Genomic DNA, 20,045 nt, shown 5'->3' on the forward strand with positions numbered 1-20,045 from the left:
ATGAACAAGATACAAATGCAGTCTTATTGCAGCGCGCAACATTCGACCTGACTTAAAACTTCTCCCTTTTACTGCGACGCCAAACGCTCAGAAGATGTTGGCCATAACTCAGCAACATTTTACAAACCACAGCCCACAACAGCTCCGGTCGACTTTGGCTGACTTACAAATTCCCAAAGGCCATGCAACCAAAGCACGATAATGCACGAACAAATATGGGATGGTGTAGTAAGCGCAACTGGCTACTCCTTAGTAAACTATACTTTCACAGAAGCGATTTATTCATCTATGTTGTTCGTACTTCAAGCTTCCTTTCCATTTTTCTCCCGACAACTTTGCAGCCTTGATGTTTACTAATTTAATTTATTAATTTGTGCACTTTCCGTTTCTGTTACAGGTTTTGGCTTCGTAACATTTCAGAGCGAGGATGTGGTGGATAAAGTTTGTGAAATTCATTTCCATGAAATCAACAACAAAATGGTAAGTGTTCGCATCTTTCTAAAGTATATTGTAGCTGCCTCTGCCGACCTATCACCTGTCGTATTTCCTTCCACTGATATTTGTATTCCACCATATTTCATAAAATTTTTGTAATATTGCTTATTTGCTTTTTAGGTCGAATGCAAGAAGGCGCAACCAAAAGAAGTCATGCTGCCGGCCAACTTGGCCAAGACGCGTGCTGCCGGCCGCTCTGCTTACGGTGAGTTGGTAGTTTGGGGCGGTAATGCCAACGGTGGCGGTCTAATCAGTAGTACATTTGCCACTGCGACACACCACAATATTGCCGGCGCTTCGGCTGCCACCAGCTCAGGCGCTCACCACCACCACCATCATCATCATCATCCGGCGCATCCACATGCCGGCATGTTCGGCAGCGCAAGCGTGGGCGCTGGCGCTGGTGCGCCTGCAGCATCCACTTCTTTACGCTACACTCCCTATCCCATACCAACACACTTCTCTGCTGCTGCAGCCGCTGCTGCAGCTGCTGCCAATCACCACCATCAGCAGCAGCAACAACAACAACAGCAACAACAGCAAGCTGCTGTGGTGGCGGCAGCAGCTGCACAGCAGCAACAATCGCTAGCCAATGCGGTTGCAGCAGCCACCGCCGGCGCTACTCACACACTAATACCGTTCTCTGCTACAGCAGCAACTGTCCCTCCCGCACCTGCTACCCCTTCTCTGTTGCAATATGCAGCAGCTGCAGCAGCCACAAATCCGCAAGCAGCTTCACTTTATGATGCCGCTGCTATTGTCGGATATAAACGCCTACTAGCAGCTGCTGCAGTCGGCGGTTTACGTCCACCCACTGCAGTGGGCCATTTGGCCCAGCCAACTGCCACACAAGTACGTCCAACACCAACGGCAGCAGCAACCGCCACTCTCGGCTACCCATTAGGCGATTTATTATCCGTGCAGGGGCTGGAAATGCCAACCACAGCCACACTGTACCAACTGCCAGGCGCCAATACGCTCGGCATCTGACCGCCAACGGCAGTCATAACGCAGTTGCCACGGCCACAATAAACAGTTGCGCGAAAACAAAACGCGCACAAAGCTTAGATTCAGCTCAACGGTATCTGAGTTTAAATGCCAGTCAACTTTTCGCGGTTGGGCAGTTGCTGGGCTAGATACAATACATACAGAAACACGCCATTGCACTTCAAAAAGCGACAATAGACTCCACAGAAACACGCACAACAACATTTACATTCGTACCTACATTAATACGAAGCGCATATGCAATTGAATACGTATCTATACAATAGTACGTATGTACACACCCTAAAGTATATGTCCAGAGCGGCTTTTCAATGCGAAATTTCCAAAGTGAATGTGCACTTTGCTTCAATTGAAAGCAATTAACTATGCTAAATTGTTTTTTCTTTTGGTTTTATTTCAAAAATGTATATTGGAGTTACATAACAAAAAATTGGCCTGTTGACAGCTCTGAACACATTTATAGTACATATATGTATGTGTGTACATACGGCGCAAAGTACGGCGTTCAACCCTGATATAGGACATACATACATTAATTAATACTAAATCATAACAGTACAGAATACTTTGAACAATTCATAATTATCTGTCTCATTTACACATGGACTTAAGTATTACGATTATATACATACATACACGTGCATTCTCAATTACATATATAGAGCGTAACGTATACCTACATATATGCATAAATAACTATGCACTTACGTAATTTTAAGCTAGCATTTAGCGGAAATGTACTTGTACTTGAAACTTCCGTAGGATTAAAGCGGAATCAATTTGCAACTCTAGCGTTGTATTATTGCCAGAGTTGTTCTTTTACATACTTACGCAAATGATTAGTGGCTTAGCTAATACTTATGGAAAATAATTGTTATGAAACAAAATAAATTCTAGATAAATTACTCTATTAAACATTTAACAATTTTTGATCTCATATATGTATGTACTTAAGCGTCCAGCGTTTTGGTTATTCATATTCACAAAATTATTAGGCTTAGGAAAGCTCCTAAGACAAGGCTGAATCGCAAGCTTTTGGTTTCAATGTATTCAAAAAACCAAACAAATTACTTGAAAAAAACAATATTTTTGTCGACTTTGCAAAAATAAAGCACAACCAATTTGGAGGATTGGGTCACATTTGCGAAAGAGAGGCAATACAGACCTTCTGCAATTTCCTACATATTTATAAGGGGTTTTTCAAAAAACACACCTGGATGTTGTTTTAAAATAAAATATGTAAGAATTTAGACTCTTTCAGATTTCACTATATTTATTGAAAAAACGACTATTAACAATTATATATGAAAAAGGACATCATTTAAATGTCCACCATGAGCACGTCTTCTTGAGGTAAAATCATATATATGTTTTTCTCAAAGATCGATTAGTTATAATAAGCTCCAATAATTTCAATGCGTTGTGCATAGTGTACGGTCGAGGAATTATTCACTACTGACATCTAGGCGTCACATTTGAAAGACCCTTTGCAACACTTCGATATCTAAATTTCACAAGGTATATTAAACTGAATACATATGTGTGCATATATCTTCAGAAATAGGCGGCAGGTAGCATAAAAACCTTGTAAGTCTTTTTTTCGCCAACGATACATTAAATATTTGCCTCGAATTTCAGATACTAACTCATTGTTTACTCTACTTTTGCGCAATTAAGGTGTTGTATTCTTACTATTTGTGTGATTCCTATTTGGCAAAGGCGTAGACTATTGCTACAGTACATACATACTCTTCAAAATATGGCCCATCTGAAGCAACATACATATGCCAACGATTACCCAGTCCTCCATGCACCCCTGGTAGGCCGATGAAGGGATGGGTTTCACCTCCTTCGTCGCATTCTCTTTGATCTCCCCTATCGACTGAAATCTCCTTTCACGAAGTGGTAACTTCATCTTGGGGAAACAAAAAGAAGTCGCACGGAGCCATATCAGGTGAATACGGTGCTTTCACGATGGTATTTACTTGGTATTTGGTGTTTGGTCAAATAATCCAGCACAATATTTTTAATATTTTTATTGACTGTCTGGCCCGATAGAAGGTGCCCATGGTGCACTACGCCTTGTCAATCGAAGAAAACAGTCAACATCACATTCACGATACTTTTTGGTCATAGGGTATGTACATCTCAATGTAAAATACAAGCACGCATATTATGTACTGAACCAAATTTGTGAGAAAATATCTTGACGATATTTTGTGTTATTAAGCAATTTTAATAAGTGTTTAAACTTTCTGGAAGTCGCTGGCTTATGATAATTTTAATAACTATATTATCTAGCTTAGTGAGAAAAAATGGCTGAGTTAGTTATAAGACTTGCTGTCTAAACTCCTTTCGCAAAATGGACGACCCCACTTACTATATCATCTTAAAGCCTCAGCATTCTTGCACTTTGAGTTCCGATTTAAATTACTCAATAAATAAATTATTTTTCACCTATAAAAATTAACATCAAGTTTTCAATAACAAAAAATGTTAGAGAAAGCTTGCGATCGGCCGAATAATCGTTAATAATCGATACAATAAGTGAAAATGAATGAAAACAAGCGAGTTCCCCAAATACTCGTTCTGAAGATATCAAAAAGTTTTAATACTCGTAAAGAAGTAAGATTTAGACATATTAGTCATACATACATACAGTATGTAGATAGAAATTAATAACTTTGTATTGTCCAATGTTTTTATTATTCCTAACTTAGGGGCTTAGCAGTCAATTTTAATGAAACTTTACAGAATTCGATTTACCATTTGGTTAAGTAATGAAAATAATCTACAACTGAGTAGAGCAAAATTATTAACTTGTAGAATACTCGTAATAGACATACTCAATCAGCATTAAGAACTATAAATAACATCAAAGTAGTAATTAAAAAACCAAAAATATGGAAATTTTAATGGGCGTAGCAGGCCAAACATGTAAAATTAGTTTCTAAATTACTTACATTTAAGAAGTTTCACAACCAAATAGAGCTAAAGTGAAAAATTTTTTAGGTGTGCTTTCAAAATTGGAAATAATTGAAGAATCGCTAACAACCTTCATTTTAAAAATATTCAATTATTTACAATTTAAAAATTTACTCCCTTAGTTTTGGGTATTATAACAATTTTTGAATATTTAAATTGTGTAAGTAGCTGAACTAAAATTGTGAAAAACAAACCAATGTGCTCTGAACTAACAAATCCATTTCGAAGACTTGTAAATTTTAGTGACTAAACAATTAACAAGTTTGCACTCGCACCGCACTAGGTGGTGTGACTACTTTTATAATTTTAAAATTATCAAATGTATCAAAATTTCATCAAAAATTTTAAAGGGAAATTAAAGGCTAAGACTTATAATCGACAACTCGTCTGATGCAACACTAAAGCCGCCTTTAAGAATGTGTCTCCTGCATATGTTATTTATTTATTAAAATTTTTACATATAGCTATTATATAATTAACCAAGCCGTAAAGGACACTTTCATTTCTTAACAAATCATACGATTATGATTGTGTGCATTTTTTACAATGCTATTCAAACGATGAAAAAACTTGGATTGGAAGTCAATTATATTCTCCGCCTACGTACCCTCTTACGACGTCGAGTGCAGACCAGTACAAATATGCCATATATTTATCCACTTAGCTTTATTTGCCAAATTAAATTGTAATTGCGTTATAATCATGAAATATAAAAAAGTCATGACGACGATGATAACTTGAAAATGCTAAAAGGAAAAACGCATGGAATAGTCAACAGATAAGAGGTGGCGGAAAGTGGAACGCCACAACAGCACGTATGTGGGCAGTGCTTAGGACACGTAGCGCTGTGGGCCCCTATTAAGTGGTGTACAACAACAATGGCCTACAACAAAAATGGCAATTGTAGCAACGGCATTGGATCGCAGGAGCCAGCCCGCAGTAAGCGCCTAGGAGGAAAGACACGTGCTTGCCATGAAGAGTTAAATGTGCAGTCACCACCAATAGTCTAAGGACTGAAATCGCCCTATGGACGATACTTGTTTAGCGCTCATTTTCTAGTATAAAATGTAGCTGAAAAATAATTCAAATTTTTTATTGTACTTTAATTCACATCGCTCTTTTTTTATTTGTATTTTTTCATAGCTTGTATCTTAGCTTAGCTTGTTTTTTATACAGACATACATATAATTATGTTTTGTTTTTTATTCAATGAAAAAAAATTAGTTTCTTTCCGTTTTTAAATTTTTTTACCTCACAATTAGTAGTTGTTTTAGAACCACGCAAACGAACAACGTGCTGGTTACGGGGCGTATACGTGACATCTCACCTCGGCGTATTTCTTGGCGGCCAATGCAGGTGCGGCACGTATTAGCCATCGTAAAGCCACACTTGTGCTTCGTTACGCGTCTTTTAGTAAATAAGCAGAAATAAAAATGTAAAAGCAGCATTTAGCGTAAACAATGAAAAATTCACATCTCTCTCTAGTTATTACTGAATACTTACATAAAAATATTTTCCAAAAACCACGTTATGTCATAGAAGCGTCGTAAAACCTATAATCAATGTGTATTTCAGTGTTTAGAAATAATTGTATTTAGCTCAATAGTATAACTTTTGTTTGCTCTTTTGAAAATTTTATAATATAACATATCTTAGAATTTAAAGTCAATCGATGTGCGTGCGTTAGGCACAAGCCCCAAAACCGAGTAGCGGCAACAGCGGCAACGCCAACGAGCAACTAGCAAATACGAACAACGCAATGGATCTGTAGCTGATTAAATACTTCTTAAGACAAAGAAAACTTTATTCAATTTAGCTTTAGGATGTAGTTTTAAATTAATACAGTAGTGCGCATAAAAAAACGTTACTACCAGTGAGTAATTTGACAAAAAATTATTATAATAATCGCAATTAATTTATTCAAAATAACTAGTTAATTGGCTATTGGATATTTAAATAATCTAAAAACCTTGAGTGACAAACTAAATTAAAAAAAATTGTGTAGCGAATTCTTAAAAAACATATCACACGACATTAGAAAGGACATCGTCATTATAAAGGGCAATTGGCATTTGTAACTTAAGTAAAATTATTAAATGTACCAAATAAAATGTGGCTCTACAAAGTTTCCCCTCAGAACATAAAACTTTGATCAGAGAAAAACTCACACACCCATTTGGCAATTTAGAAATTCTAAATCCATTGTACTTATGTCCTTTGCGACCTTTTGTTTTGGACTTTTAAAGGATAATCCTATAAAAACGAATTGCTTCTTAAACTAAATGCAGCACGAAATATATATTCAGAAAATATTATTGAAAAAAAACCTAAAAGTTTTATCTCGACTCTCCTGGTAGTGGCATTTACTTTTTTGCTACTATATACATCTACATGTACTAGAACTAATGCATAGGATCAATCAAATAATTATCATTGTGTACGCCATAGTTAGATACTCGTACTTGTCTGTACGTATATAATTACATGTATACATATCTAGGTATTTAAAATAACATAGTTAATATCGGCAAATAAGCATTTAGAGCACTAACACATTTGATTTTTCCTTTTTTTAATTATCCTGGCGAATACACCTCTAAGCTTAATTTTCCACTCAGATGCTTGGTGAAGCTGACAGAATTTTTCTGTGCACTTTATAAACAAAAGCAAACAACAAATATTTTTAAGAGTTTCAAAGCCTTAGACTACCTAATGGCACACTCGATAATAACTTAGTGTCAAATATGGAAAAACTACAAGCTGGTTTTCAGCAGATTGCATTTTAATGCACGTGAATTCCCATTACTTGTAATAAGACCATGGCATAAATACATAAAATAACATCTTTAAACACCAAGGCATCGTTCTCACATCTATTTCTAATGAAAACTAAAATTAGATTAAAAATAAACAAAACAAAAGGAATACATGGACAGCACACGTAAAACTGAGATCTTTCTAACCGATACCAATTCAAAATTTCTGATTAAAACACCAAGGATTAAGGATTTCTTTCGAGGTTTTTTAAATACTACTCCTTGTAGCTTTGGAATGTTTTCAATCGATGCAGGAAATATCAAAATTTCAAATGTGTTCATAAGAAAACAGACAATTAGTTGATCCATACAGAAACTGCACATACACATATACATATGTTACTCTGTTTTCTGATTTCAAATACAATTCTAGTAATAACTAGCGCCTAAAATTATTACGAATTTTCTATTTTTGACTTTTAGAATCAATGTAACTTGTATACTCAACATAAACGTTATAAACATACACATATTTTATTCGTATATAAATTTTCATGAAATGAAGAACTACTAGAGTTTTTCTTAAAACGAAAACATGCTTTACACAAAAATGGGTATAGTATTTGATATTTAATTTCGCTCTTTTCTTTTTCCTCCCATCAAAATAGATAACATCATGTGGGGACTGGGGACACTACCCGACGGTAAGTAAAATACATATATTACAATACCTTTGACGAAATGATGGCCATTTCTTGATTGCGATCTGTTTTTTAAACATTAAGCAATATTTTTACTTAAAGCTATTTAATTCATTTACCGTTTACTAATTTTATGATAAATAATATGCTGTTGTAGACTTCCTCTTGAGTCTAGTAAAAGTTATGAGATTTGAAATTATTTCTGTGACAAGAGGGTTGGAGTGCGATTGCAGTCGAGTGTTTTGTGATGTGACATATTTGCTTATTTCTTCAATTGTTGTGAAGAATTTCGATGTTTGAGTCAGCTGCAGTCCACCAAAGTTGAATGCAATATATCCATATCGGTTTCAAGGTAGCTGAGTAAAGCGAGAGCTAGCTTTCGTGTGAGAATTTCAATGCAGTAATCAATATAGGCTTCTGAGTTTTATTCTGTTGGTTTGGAGATAAAACCACGTAATCTTCCTGATCGATTGTAACACTAACTTTTGCAAACATAAGATAGATTTTTTTATCAATTTAACTTTCTATCTACAAATTTATATTTTAACCAATTACATGAGTACGTTTCCTGGCACAACAAACTAAATATAAAAAATACTGTGAGGCGAATACCTACCTACATCTAATGATAACACTCCTTCCCTGAAAACGGCAAAACACCGTTCAACTTTTGTTGAATTCAAATAAATAAGCGATTAATGCGTTAGATCGCTTGTGAAAACAGCTAACGTAGACTTATTTGAGAAAATCTTAAAACAAACATTTTGGCGATGTGTTAAAAACAGGGAGATGTACAACTTCTGAGAAATCTTTCAAAGCAAATGAGGAACATACCCGCCAGTTCTCAAGAATTTTCCCTACCTCATGTGGAATTCTTACAAGCAGCACGTACTCGGCTGCTTGGAAACCTTGATAAAATATTCTTTTTAAGTATAAATAAAAAAGTTTAATTAGAACGCTACAATGAATGAATAATTAAATGAAATTTGGGCAATACTTATCCATATGCTAAAAGCCTATTTATGAGCCAACAATCTGAATGTCCATGCAAACGATTTTGAAATCATGATGACGTGAGTGAATGTGAGATAAAATGTCTCTCACGTGCTTATTTTCAATGACGTGATCTTCAACAGCTTTCTTTTGAGCAGATGATACATTTTCTTGCCCAAGGACTCTGATTCGATCACTTTCAGAGTATACTGATTTTTTCAACGATGGAACCCGGCGATTAGGTCATGCTTAATATAGTTTAAAAGTAAGATTTCAGGTTCCGATATCAAATCATTATTTTCCAACCCGCTTTCAAAATACCATAGCTAGCAAAGTATCAAAATGCATAAATGTCAAGGTAATTAAAATTCATTCCCAGAGTCATACGTAATCATGGGCGAAATTTTGAATGAATGTCCAGGAAGTGCGCAAGAGTTGCCAACTTGCCTTAGCAAGGATTTGTCTTCCTTCACAATTTGCATATGGGTAGGCGTATTTAAGCAAGTGCACACATACACTTGCAAATTCAATACATCATAAATACTTAGATATGTACATATAAAAACGCTCAGGGATACGAGCTTGGCAAGAGAACATTGTTAATTTCTCATGCAATTAATTATTCCAAACACAAGCAATGCAAATCTTAAATGCAAACCGGAAGAAATTGCTTCAAAATCAAACATTTTCAACACACGACATAATGCATACTCATGCATGTGTACGTACCTACACAAATATAAATAAGTAAGTAACCAAATGTGTGTATACGAGTATACTAGTATATAGTAGGTACAGTGGCAACCGCAGAACGATGCAATTTATGCACAGCAAAACCACAAACATCTCGCAAAGGAAGCTTTTGAAAATCTAGCTGATAACTCAATTGCTTGCATCAACTTTGATTACCTCCCTCTCGGTTTTCTTCTTCTATTTTGTTAAAACCACTTCACCTCATGTTAATTTTTAGTCGTCCCGTTTTATATATAAATAACTGCATATTTACATGCCTTTACTTAAACACTTTTCGTTTTACTTTTCATTTCGGGCAGGATTTCCGGCAGCCGCATATGCAGCCTACGCAGCAGGACGTGGTTACTCGGGATATCCAAGCTTCGGTTTGCCTTACCCTGCTGGTGAGTACGAAAATGAGTTTTCTAAAACTCAGACATGCGCATACAAACACTGAATTTCGGCTACTAAATAAATACTGAATCTCATTCATTCAAATACCTTAACTTAGATACAAGTGTGCAAATATTTATACACGCGAGTACCATACTTAATACAGTAGGTTCTGTTTTTATGCGGCTTTTTTTTATGCGGTTTTGAAATAGTGCGGTTTTTTTTTAAATTACAAAATGCATGTCGACCTATGGGGAATTGTACATATAAACAAGATTCTAAACCAGCTAAGCAAAAACTCATCACAGATTGCATCAGAAATGCTAACCCTACAAGTATGGAAGATATATAAAGATATAATTTTCAAAGATACAATATTTTGTTTATGCGATTTTATTTAATTATTTCAGATTCATGCGGTCTATGGAACGTATCTATAGTAATAATATGGGACTAGTGCCCTTTTTTATGCGATTATTTCAGATTTATGCGGTTTTAGCATTTGAAACGTATCTATAGTTTTACTATAGAACTAGTAGCTTTTTTTATGCTGTTTTTTCTTTATGCTGTTTCTTGCGGAACGTATCTACCGCATAAAAACAGAACCTACTGTAATAACTTTCATACTCTACCCCTCTCCCCATTCTTTACACCGCACAATCAAACACTGCGTTGCTCGAAATACGTAAACACATATGAAAATGTATATTCTTTACTAAACTTCTTTTGCGCCATCTTTTGTTTTTTAGCTTTGTTTTCATTTTAAACTGTTTTCTATTTGGATACTCGCCACCCTTAAAAGCATAGCAGCTGAAAAAATAACCGATAATATAATATAGAGCAAATATGAATAGCTGGCACATACAAATATACACACTATACCTACGTTCTTCACAGGGAAATTAATTAACAAATCATTTCATGTGGGCATACATATTCCAGGCTATTCCAAATCGCAGTTGCATATTAGAGTGGCCATATTTTCGAAAATCAAAAGTTTTCGCGCTATGAAATGAAATATTAAATCCTGTAAACAGTTATCGAGCTATTCCGAGAGGTTCTGGTTCGAGTATTTAGTTTACGGACCTTCGAAAATGACGATGTTAAGCCTTATTCTTTTTTTAATTTCCATATTTTACAATAATAAAACGCCATCGTATTTCCCTGTATTAAGAAACGCAAACAATTACCTTTCCAGTGAGCCACAAAAGTTTGAAATCGGTCTAAAAATCATGGCTCCCTAACTTTAAAGGTCTATGAAATACTGCAAGCATGCAATATACGTATGACAAGTAAATAAAACATAAAAATGCTAGGGTATTCAATAATAGACTTTTTCACACGTTTTGGTATGAGATGGACACATCGGTTAGTAGTGTGCAACAACATGAAACAAATATTGTTCGTCCTCTTCGTCTTATGTTAACGCCACATTGAAATCTGTAATTTCATGGCTCTTTCTACCGACTCGTAACCCATACCGATTTGTAACCGGTCAACAAACCGTTTAGTGCATGGCGTGACGTATATATTTTTTCACGAACAAGTTCGCTTATTCGGCTGTTGCAGTCAGTCCTTTTAAAATAACGATTTCATTCAAGTTCGTTATAAATTACCCAGATCTTTAACTATTCGCCAATTCAATTAAAATGAAATCTGCTCATCGAAAATGCCGGGGCCAACTGCCTCTTCGGACAAATATTATAAATAGGTTATGATTTTGTGCAATAAAACATTCGAAAAGTTTACGTCGAAATATCGCCCATTTGAATGAGTTGTAAGTCTTGTCGCGTTTACGCCGCCAAACAAATAAGGAATGAAAACGCGTGTCAAAAATAGCTATCATTTCGTATTTTTGTAGCAATAAATATCTTTCGATATGAATCTCCCATGCAATGCAATTTACATGAGACGGCCAATGAATTGCAAATGTAAAATGCATTCTTCGCAATCACTGGTTCTCGGTAGCGTTCGATCATCAAGGAGATATGCACTCTGATATTCGAACGTCCGGGATCGAACAGTCAGTTTCTTCAGATTCGGTTTCCCTATCTCCCTCAAATCCAGTCATCGACGCAGCTGTATCTGTGTAAAATAGAAAAGCCTATCAAAGTAATATAAAAACACACCGTATGGAGTAATATCCTGGGAAAGCGAGTGGACTAAATATTAATATATATTTCCATTTTCGATGTTCTTCTTCGTCCAGTCGCTTTGTTTAGCGTTTTTTTTCACGTCAGCACAACATTAATGCCAAACATACTGGTCAACCCCTTTCCTCTTGCATTAGAAGGAAATCTTTATCTATTTGACATATTATTGTGTTCAGTGCATCCACAGCCGAGATGTCAAAAATTAAATTTTGTCACATCATTCTTTTTCATTTTTTTGTTACTTTTCATACTGACCGTATCTAATTTTTGATACGTTTTTTTCATTCTCTGTAAATTGTATAGCATTTTTCATTCATTTGGTTTCGGTCATGGTAGGAATGTTGGCATTTCGATAAAATTCAAGAGTATCTCCAACCGAGTGTTTTACCCTATCTTTCACGGTATTTTTTCTACATGCGTTTTATAAAAAAAATTGAGAACTTGTTTCAAATACGACAACTTTGCCACCTATGAAATTATTTTCACATTTGCCCACTAAAACTATTGCCACACATAAAGTAATAAATAATATCACTATCTAACGTTTCACTTCAATAACTGCGGAACTAGTGATTTTTATACCTTTCTCGAACTTTTTGCTCCTTCAATTGATTACACACCTTTTCTCATTGGAAATGTGCTTTTTCATAGAGGAACATATGATGGTGTTTTGTCGTCGTAAAATGTGAAAATTATGAAAATAATTTTCAAATCCGTCATTTTCGCGCGTGCATAAACTAAATGCTCACCCCGGAACCACCCGGAACTATTCGTAATCACCCGAAAACTTTTTGACATTATTCCGTGCGAAAACTTTCGGATTTATGATTTTAAAATGTTTCAAATAACGCTATGGACTCTTTATTGTACTTTACATAAGCGAGTACAAATGCAACTTTTCAAAGCTAAGAGATTCGTTAGAAATTTTACTATTGCCTACGAGATACGACTTCGACCACGGCCAACCCTTTTTATCTAAGAAACTTTTCGCTGAGATACACAATTTTTACACCTTTTTTGGATTTCCCTAATAGAGATACATTAATATATGTATACATATTCCGAACTCTTTTAGCAGAAGTTGGACGATGAGCTAGGCAACCGGTATATTTGAAGACAAAAAAGTAAAAGTACGTGTGATTAAGTGGGAAATGTGCAAGTATGTTTTTAAAAGTTTCTACACTTGGGCGCTATAGTGGAAAGTTAGAAACCATCAAAAATTTGGCACTCACAATTTGATAACATTCAGAAGAGTTCACCAGCATTACCATTCTCCAAAATTTATGTTTTCTCACAGTGGTATACTTATTCATATCCAAGATCATGCATACCTAAGAACACGCCACTCCTTTTATTATACGAGCTATATCTGTATATACGTGAGAATGAGTAAAACATGTTTACAAATATTAGAAGTCTAGCTCTGTGCATCTTTCGGCGAATAAAAAAGACTCGAAACTTTTTAAAACAAAATTATCGTTAAAGATTAGTTCAACACTGACACTTTATTATAATAGTTACGAAGTAAATCATATTTTGCTCTTTTTTCATATGCATATGCATTTACCACCGTTCGTTCCTCAAAACTTTGTCTAAGGTCATTACCAGGAAAATAATTTAGCGTCACACAAATTTCCAATTTATAAAAATTCATTCATAAATTTGGTTCAATCGAACGATGGTTTTTAGATTCTCATTTCAGAAATTTAAATCTTTATTTAGTAGAAAATATATATTTATTTAGTTGGAAAGTTGTTTTTTTCAACTGAAATAATAAAATTTGGAGCCCTAGATTTATTTTGAAACACATACTAACTACTACTGTCTACTACTAATAATAAGAATGAAGAAAAATGATAAATAAATACAGTTTTTTATATACCTGAATTCAGCTGCTATTAATATTAATTTGGGAAAAAAGAAATCCATTACACCTAGTAAAGTGTCGATCAAACAATTGAAAGTTTATCCCCGTGTCAAGGTGACATTTCACACTAAAAAAAAGGTATGGCTGTTTTTTCTTTGTTCCATTCAGTTGCGAGTTAGCGGGTGCTACCAAATGGAAGTCAACAAAGAGAAAATTCGGTTAATTTCACAGTTTTGTTTAAAATTTCAAATTTTTCCCGCATACAATTTGGTTGTAATATAGATGTTTACGTTATCTTTTGATAACATTCATGTTTTCGCAAATTACTGTGGTAAAAACTATTTACTATTACATAAAATGTGATAACTAAAAATGAAGTAAACTTCAAGTATTTATGCATGCAGCAGTTGCCGCAATAAATTCGCTGGAAATAGTGAAGCATCGAAATTTCACTCAGCTGGAATAAATTTCCATACTGCCAGCCCGCTTGGCCTAGTATTGGTCTTGCTTGTTCATAGTTCATTTTTCGGTCGACGGCTTATTAGTATTTACTATCACATTAAATGCAATAACTCAAATATCGCGAAATTTTGACACAATACCCTTGATAGATCAATGGCCCAAAATATCTTAAAAACGTTATTGCGATAAGAAGGCAACCCTGGGAATTTCGTGACAGATCCTGTTATGATCATCTGGGGTGATAAGCAACACGGTGTAAAGTGCAACGTTATTGGATTCTGGTCTGTACGGAACCGCAAACTGTCATCGGCTTCTGTTAACAGTAGTTTTTTTAATAACTGTGTATGTATACGAAATATTCGAAATAAAATGCTCGCACTTTCACTATACGAAAATCACGTACTTAAGTTCAGTTTTATGGTATTTGATATTCATCACGATTTTGCAAAACTTGGACAACAATCCCGCTAGAGACGTATAAGCATGAAAAGAGATCTAGGTGAGACTCAGCTTCATATTCTACGTGAGATTTTTTAGCCAGACTTTTTCGCCATGAATGTAGTCCGCGGCAACTAGGTCGAGAAGTCTATGACAATTCTACGCTCTATTTGCCAGCTAAATACACTTTTTGCTCTGCGGAGACGTATAGTAAAGTCCTGCACATGAATTCTATCAAAGTTTGTTAAATTTAAAAATGGTTACGACCTTAAAACGTGCTTTATTAAGTTAGAGTAAAGAAAAAACTTTAAAATTAATTGAATTGTATCGTTCATTAATTGAAGCGTATCATTCGCTGATATAACATCTAAAAATCAGATCTCGACTCGAGCGTATTGGTCGTTCGTTTCTGTACTAGCGGTGTAACTTTACGCCATAAAGTATCAAAATAAGTGCATGGGATGCGCATAATTTTTTTTATATGAATCTGAATTTATACTCCTCATCTCCCTCAACAACTAAGATCTTTTAGTACACCATTTGTTCACCCAACATTTTCTTTTGTTTTCCTTTTGCTCATCATATTCATCATATTGCAGCAAATAATGCACAGCAACTGCAATTTATTTATCAATCACATCAACGAGGTAGATATGATATGAGATATTGTTTGCTTTCGTGTGAATAGTGGTCTAATTTTTTTCAGTAGAATTTTTCCAAATAATGGGCCTATACTTACCACTGTCGGATTTTTCCTTAAGCCAGGTATCATAATTGTTTCTGATCAATAATTTTCTAACCAAGCCATTGGTAATACATTGCATAAGATAAAATGTATAGCTCTTTGTAAAAGTTCATTTTTCACTTCCCCCGTACCCGACTGATATTACCAATATAACTAAATCCTTTACTTCAAGCCGGAGTCTTTATTATTGTTTCAGGGAGTTTTTCAGCTGCAGTAAGACTCTTCAAAGTAAAGGTTCCAAAATCAACAATGACTTCTGGAAAAAATTAAATATTTTTATTTGAATGCAAGCTGCTGTGATTCCCTTGTTTTTTTGTCTGCCCTGAAGTATTTCTTAAAGATGACGTTACTTTTCCTACCTTTCATACTTTGAAAGTACCGTTACTTAAAAGAAAAGCAAAAAAACCACCAATGGTGAAGTTTCGATGGAGAAATGCAAACTTATTCGCAATATTTCGCCAAATTTGTATTTGTATATTGCAAACCAAATGAATTTTTCGGCCATTATTTGTCGTTTTACCTTTTATGATAGTTTTCGCCACTCCTTAATACGAATTGGTATCATTTTCAACGCTTGTTGTGGTCAAAAAATTGACAGAAATCCTAATCTAATTTTTTGGAAAAAACTCGAGAGAATTCATAAATGTGCAAAGATTCGTATTCTAAATAGAAAATTTAATTTATTTTTGGAAAATTATTATGGGATGAAAAGTCGTTTCAAAACAAACCATTCCGAATAGCTTTAACCTCATTTTGAATGAAGTGAAGCAATTTGTGAAGAAAAACGCGTAAGTTGACAAATTAATAATAAAAGGAAACAAAATATTAATAAAAATACAGGTAGAAAAAGTATGAGACGCTGTTATGAGAAAGGAGGCCATGGTTTTTAATACGAAACTATGATTCAAGCCCGACTTCATTTGAAAAATTCAACTTTTTGCATTCCAGTTATGAGAATAATTGGTTTTCTAAAAGAAATTATATATCATCAAAATTGGATCATATTTAACATTTAGCCCCACATTTTGTATGGGCGAGGGGCGTGGAAGTCGATCAATCTAGTATACAATCTTTCCAATTTATATATTTCCATGTAAAGGCAGTGTGTAAACCAAGTTTCATCAAAATAGGATAACATTTAATATTCCTCCACAAGACTGGTAAGGTGAACAATACTTCAATATTTACCGTATTTCCATATTTTTTCTTTCTTAAATAAAGTAAAAGTAAAAGTAAAAGTAAAGTAAAAATTAAATGTCACTGAAATCGACCACTGCTTATATGGCGCTGTTATACCATCCTTTCGAAAGGTGTATCACTATCTGAACTCGCCGAGAATGGCGGTGATTTGTTTGTATCACACACCGTATATTCAGCCTTACATAACTAGCATAGGTCGTTCCCGAGAACAGAATGCAAATTTTGATTGTAAATTAAATCGATTCACATCGCAACTATCTTGCATCCGTAGTATCTGAATATTATCATATACGCGTATATACTATAGGTAATATAGTAGATATTTCCAATCTTACCAGGTATCATGGCGCATCTTTTAGCTTTCGTGGTATGTTGTTTCTCATTTTTATTGTTAGTAAGTAAGTCAGATGACAAGAGTACCACGACTACTTTACAAGTAGCACTAGAGTGCTGTTTTGATACCATAGTGTTGACCATCTAAAGCCATTCAGTGCTGTTGATGCAGTATAGGAGGGATCTAAGCTGGAAAACTGTCTTAGGCTACCCCTCAAAAGGCACACTAAGGAACCTCAAGCTTCTAGACCTCAAACCTTTTGCAAAAAGAGTGTTCAACAGTTTCCTGCATGCTCAAGATGTTTGATCTCCTTCTGACCGGAGTTCGCCAGAAGAGAGCTGCAACATGGCAACGACGGGGCCTTGATCGCAGCTTGACCATTGGAAAAGATATTTATGTCTTCCTCCCGCGGCAAAACATTTTGCATGCCTGTAGGATCGCGAGGCCCTCTGCACAAGTTGTTGTTGTTGTTGTTGTTGTAGCAGCATAAACATTCCCCACAATTACATACGGGGAATGCTGCTGGAGTAACAGTTCTTGACCGGATATAAATCCGGGTCGTTTCGGTAACGTAAAACCGACTGTCGTGGAAACGACACTAGTAGTATTCGGCAGTTTAAAGGGGACTAAAATATTGGCTGATTTAAAGAAAACTCGCGCTACAACTGGCCTTCTTGGCTCGATTTCGATGCGCAGCTTCCAATGGAGCTTGGGGTCAATTATTACGCCAAGACACTTGACTTCTGACAAGAGCCGAAGAAACTGGTTGTTGGATCTAGAAAGTCTAAAAGGCAGAGGTTTTTATTGTTACTCACGAGCGAATTTATCTACAACACCGTTCTCTTCCTTTTCATCCAATTTTTACCATAGCCAGATATACGCTCACGAAAGCCGCAATCTTGTAATCTGCCTGTCTTGACCGGGCACGATAGTGTGAGTAGAAGAAAAAGTATGTGTAAATGCGTTGTGTACAGAGAAACAATACCAGCCTGCTGATATTTCTTTTTTTATTTTACTAACTTAACATTTTTCTACATATTCTAATTTAATCCTTTTCTCATTTTGTTTCTATAATCGTTTTCATTAGTCCATATTTTTTTATTTCTTAGTAACCTTTTGTAACTCAAAATTATGTCTTAATTATTTAGAAATTTGATTTTAATTCGAGTTTTTTGTTTCTTTTCATTTCATTTTTAAATATTTCGGTTACTCTGCGCATCACAACCTCTCACTCGTGCACGGGTTCTTCCATATATTGATTACTGGTGCTGGCCCGGTCACATTTTGGCTTACGTTCTGTCGCAAAGCTGGTGTAATGAGTGTTGTGCCCGATAACCGCATACTCATCGGCGATTATATGACGATGGCCACATCCGCAGCAACAACAACAACATAACATAGCCAAAGTGCTAGCCAAACAAAACGGGTCATACAAGGCACTTAGTCACAGTTCTACCTTCAAAGTGAAAACCCAATTGCTTACTTTCAAAATCAGCTAGAGTCTTTAATTTCTTTTGAATCCTATTGATCTTATACATATTTTTATTGAAGGGCATGCTCCGTATCCCATTAGGTATTTCAAATACGTACATATTTATGTATATAATATATAAAAAATGCATGTGTTTATAATATGCCTCTGTATACCAAACCCCACCCAACGCGTATCAAAAGTTTAAAAAATTGAATGCGATACGTAAAGAGATATATATTTAGTTATATTTTAACATATTTATGTACAATAAAGAATTAAATAATTATTTTATAACTCAAAAGTGTATCGAAATTTATAAAAGTTAAAAATTAAAAGGAAAAATAGCGCTGATTGAAAAAATAAAAATATAAAACTACTGATGAACATTTCGTTTAATTATCACTCGACGATTATTTAGGAAATCCAAAAGATCTAAATCTTCGGCTTCGGTAAAGCTGTGATAATCACTTCTTTGATCTGATTGTCTGATTCTTTGAATATCATGAAGAGAATCTCTGCATATGGATTGTCAAGTCACAGAGTTCTCGACGGATTCTTGAATGGGCAAATTGTGAAAAGTGCAAATTGTTAAGGGTTAGGTGTAGTGAAAAGCCCAAAAAACAAGCATTGCATTAATACATGTTTCACCTTGACTTAAACAAAATTTCAAAAAAAAATTAATAACTGTAAAAGGGATCGCTGTTTGTGTGCAGTCCGTTTCACCAGTAGTCCCTTGTGGTGATCATCACAAGTCCTTGGAGATTCATCTAAAATCAATCGGTCAAGGGAAATTAGTTTTATTAATAGATAATCTCGTGCCTGATCAAAGCTTTTTTTTAATTATCTATATAGCGGCCTCAGGAAATATTTTTCAGATTTTCGAGAAAAAAAACGACAATTAATTGTTTAAAAAATCGAAACTTTTGAAAAAAAATCCTTCGATCAGGGACGAGTTTTTTATGTTTTTCAAAAGCAGTATGCATTTTATTGAAATCTACCAAGCGTTATTAAGTTACAGTGATCATCAGTTTTGAGAAAACCCCGTTTAAAGTTTTGCTACTTGCTGTCGAACGCTCCGAGCACCATTTGTTAATTCTTGAATAACTCGAAAAGTATTTGTTGGATTCACGTCAAATTTTCACACAATACTTTTAAGATATTATATATATACCTATATATAATTGGCGCGTACATCTGTTTTGGGTGTTTGGCCGAGCGCCTCCTCATATTTGTGGTGTGCGCCTTGATGTTGTTCCACAAATGGATATTTTATTATACTTAAAGAAAATTCTGACTACCCTTAACCTCT

The 20,045-nt window shown here is 35.0% G+C and overlaps 1 protein-coding gene across 3 annotated transcripts in view; it reads left to right on the forward strand.

The window, feature by feature from the left end:
- Positions 1-20,045, forward strand: part of LOC129241640 (RNA-binding protein Musashi homolog Rbp6) — a 373,873-nt gene that overhangs the window by 325,575 nt on the left and 28,253 nt on the right. For all 3 annotated transcript variants that reach the window (XR_008582150.1, XM_054878077.1, XM_054878078.1), the window contains 4 exons: positions 398-480; positions 616-700; positions 7,913-7,948; positions 9,991-10,074. Coding sequence is in view for 2 of the 3 variants with exons in the window: in XM_054878077.1 (XP_054734052.1) it covers positions 398-480; positions 616-700; positions 7,913-7,948; positions 9,991-10,074 (288 nt within the window). In the remaining variant the exon portion in view is untranslated. The remainder of the gene's footprint in view (positions 1-397; positions 481-615; positions 701-7,912; positions 7,949-9,990; positions 10,075-20,045) is intronic.

This window comes from Anastrepha obliqua, chromosome 3 (genome assembly GCF_027943255.1).
Source record: "Anastrepha obliqua isolate idAnaObli1 chromosome 3, idAnaObli1_1.0, whole genome shotgun sequence".
Taxonomy (NCBI): Eukaryota; Metazoa; Arthropoda; class Insecta; order Diptera; family Tephritidae; genus Anastrepha; species Anastrepha obliqua.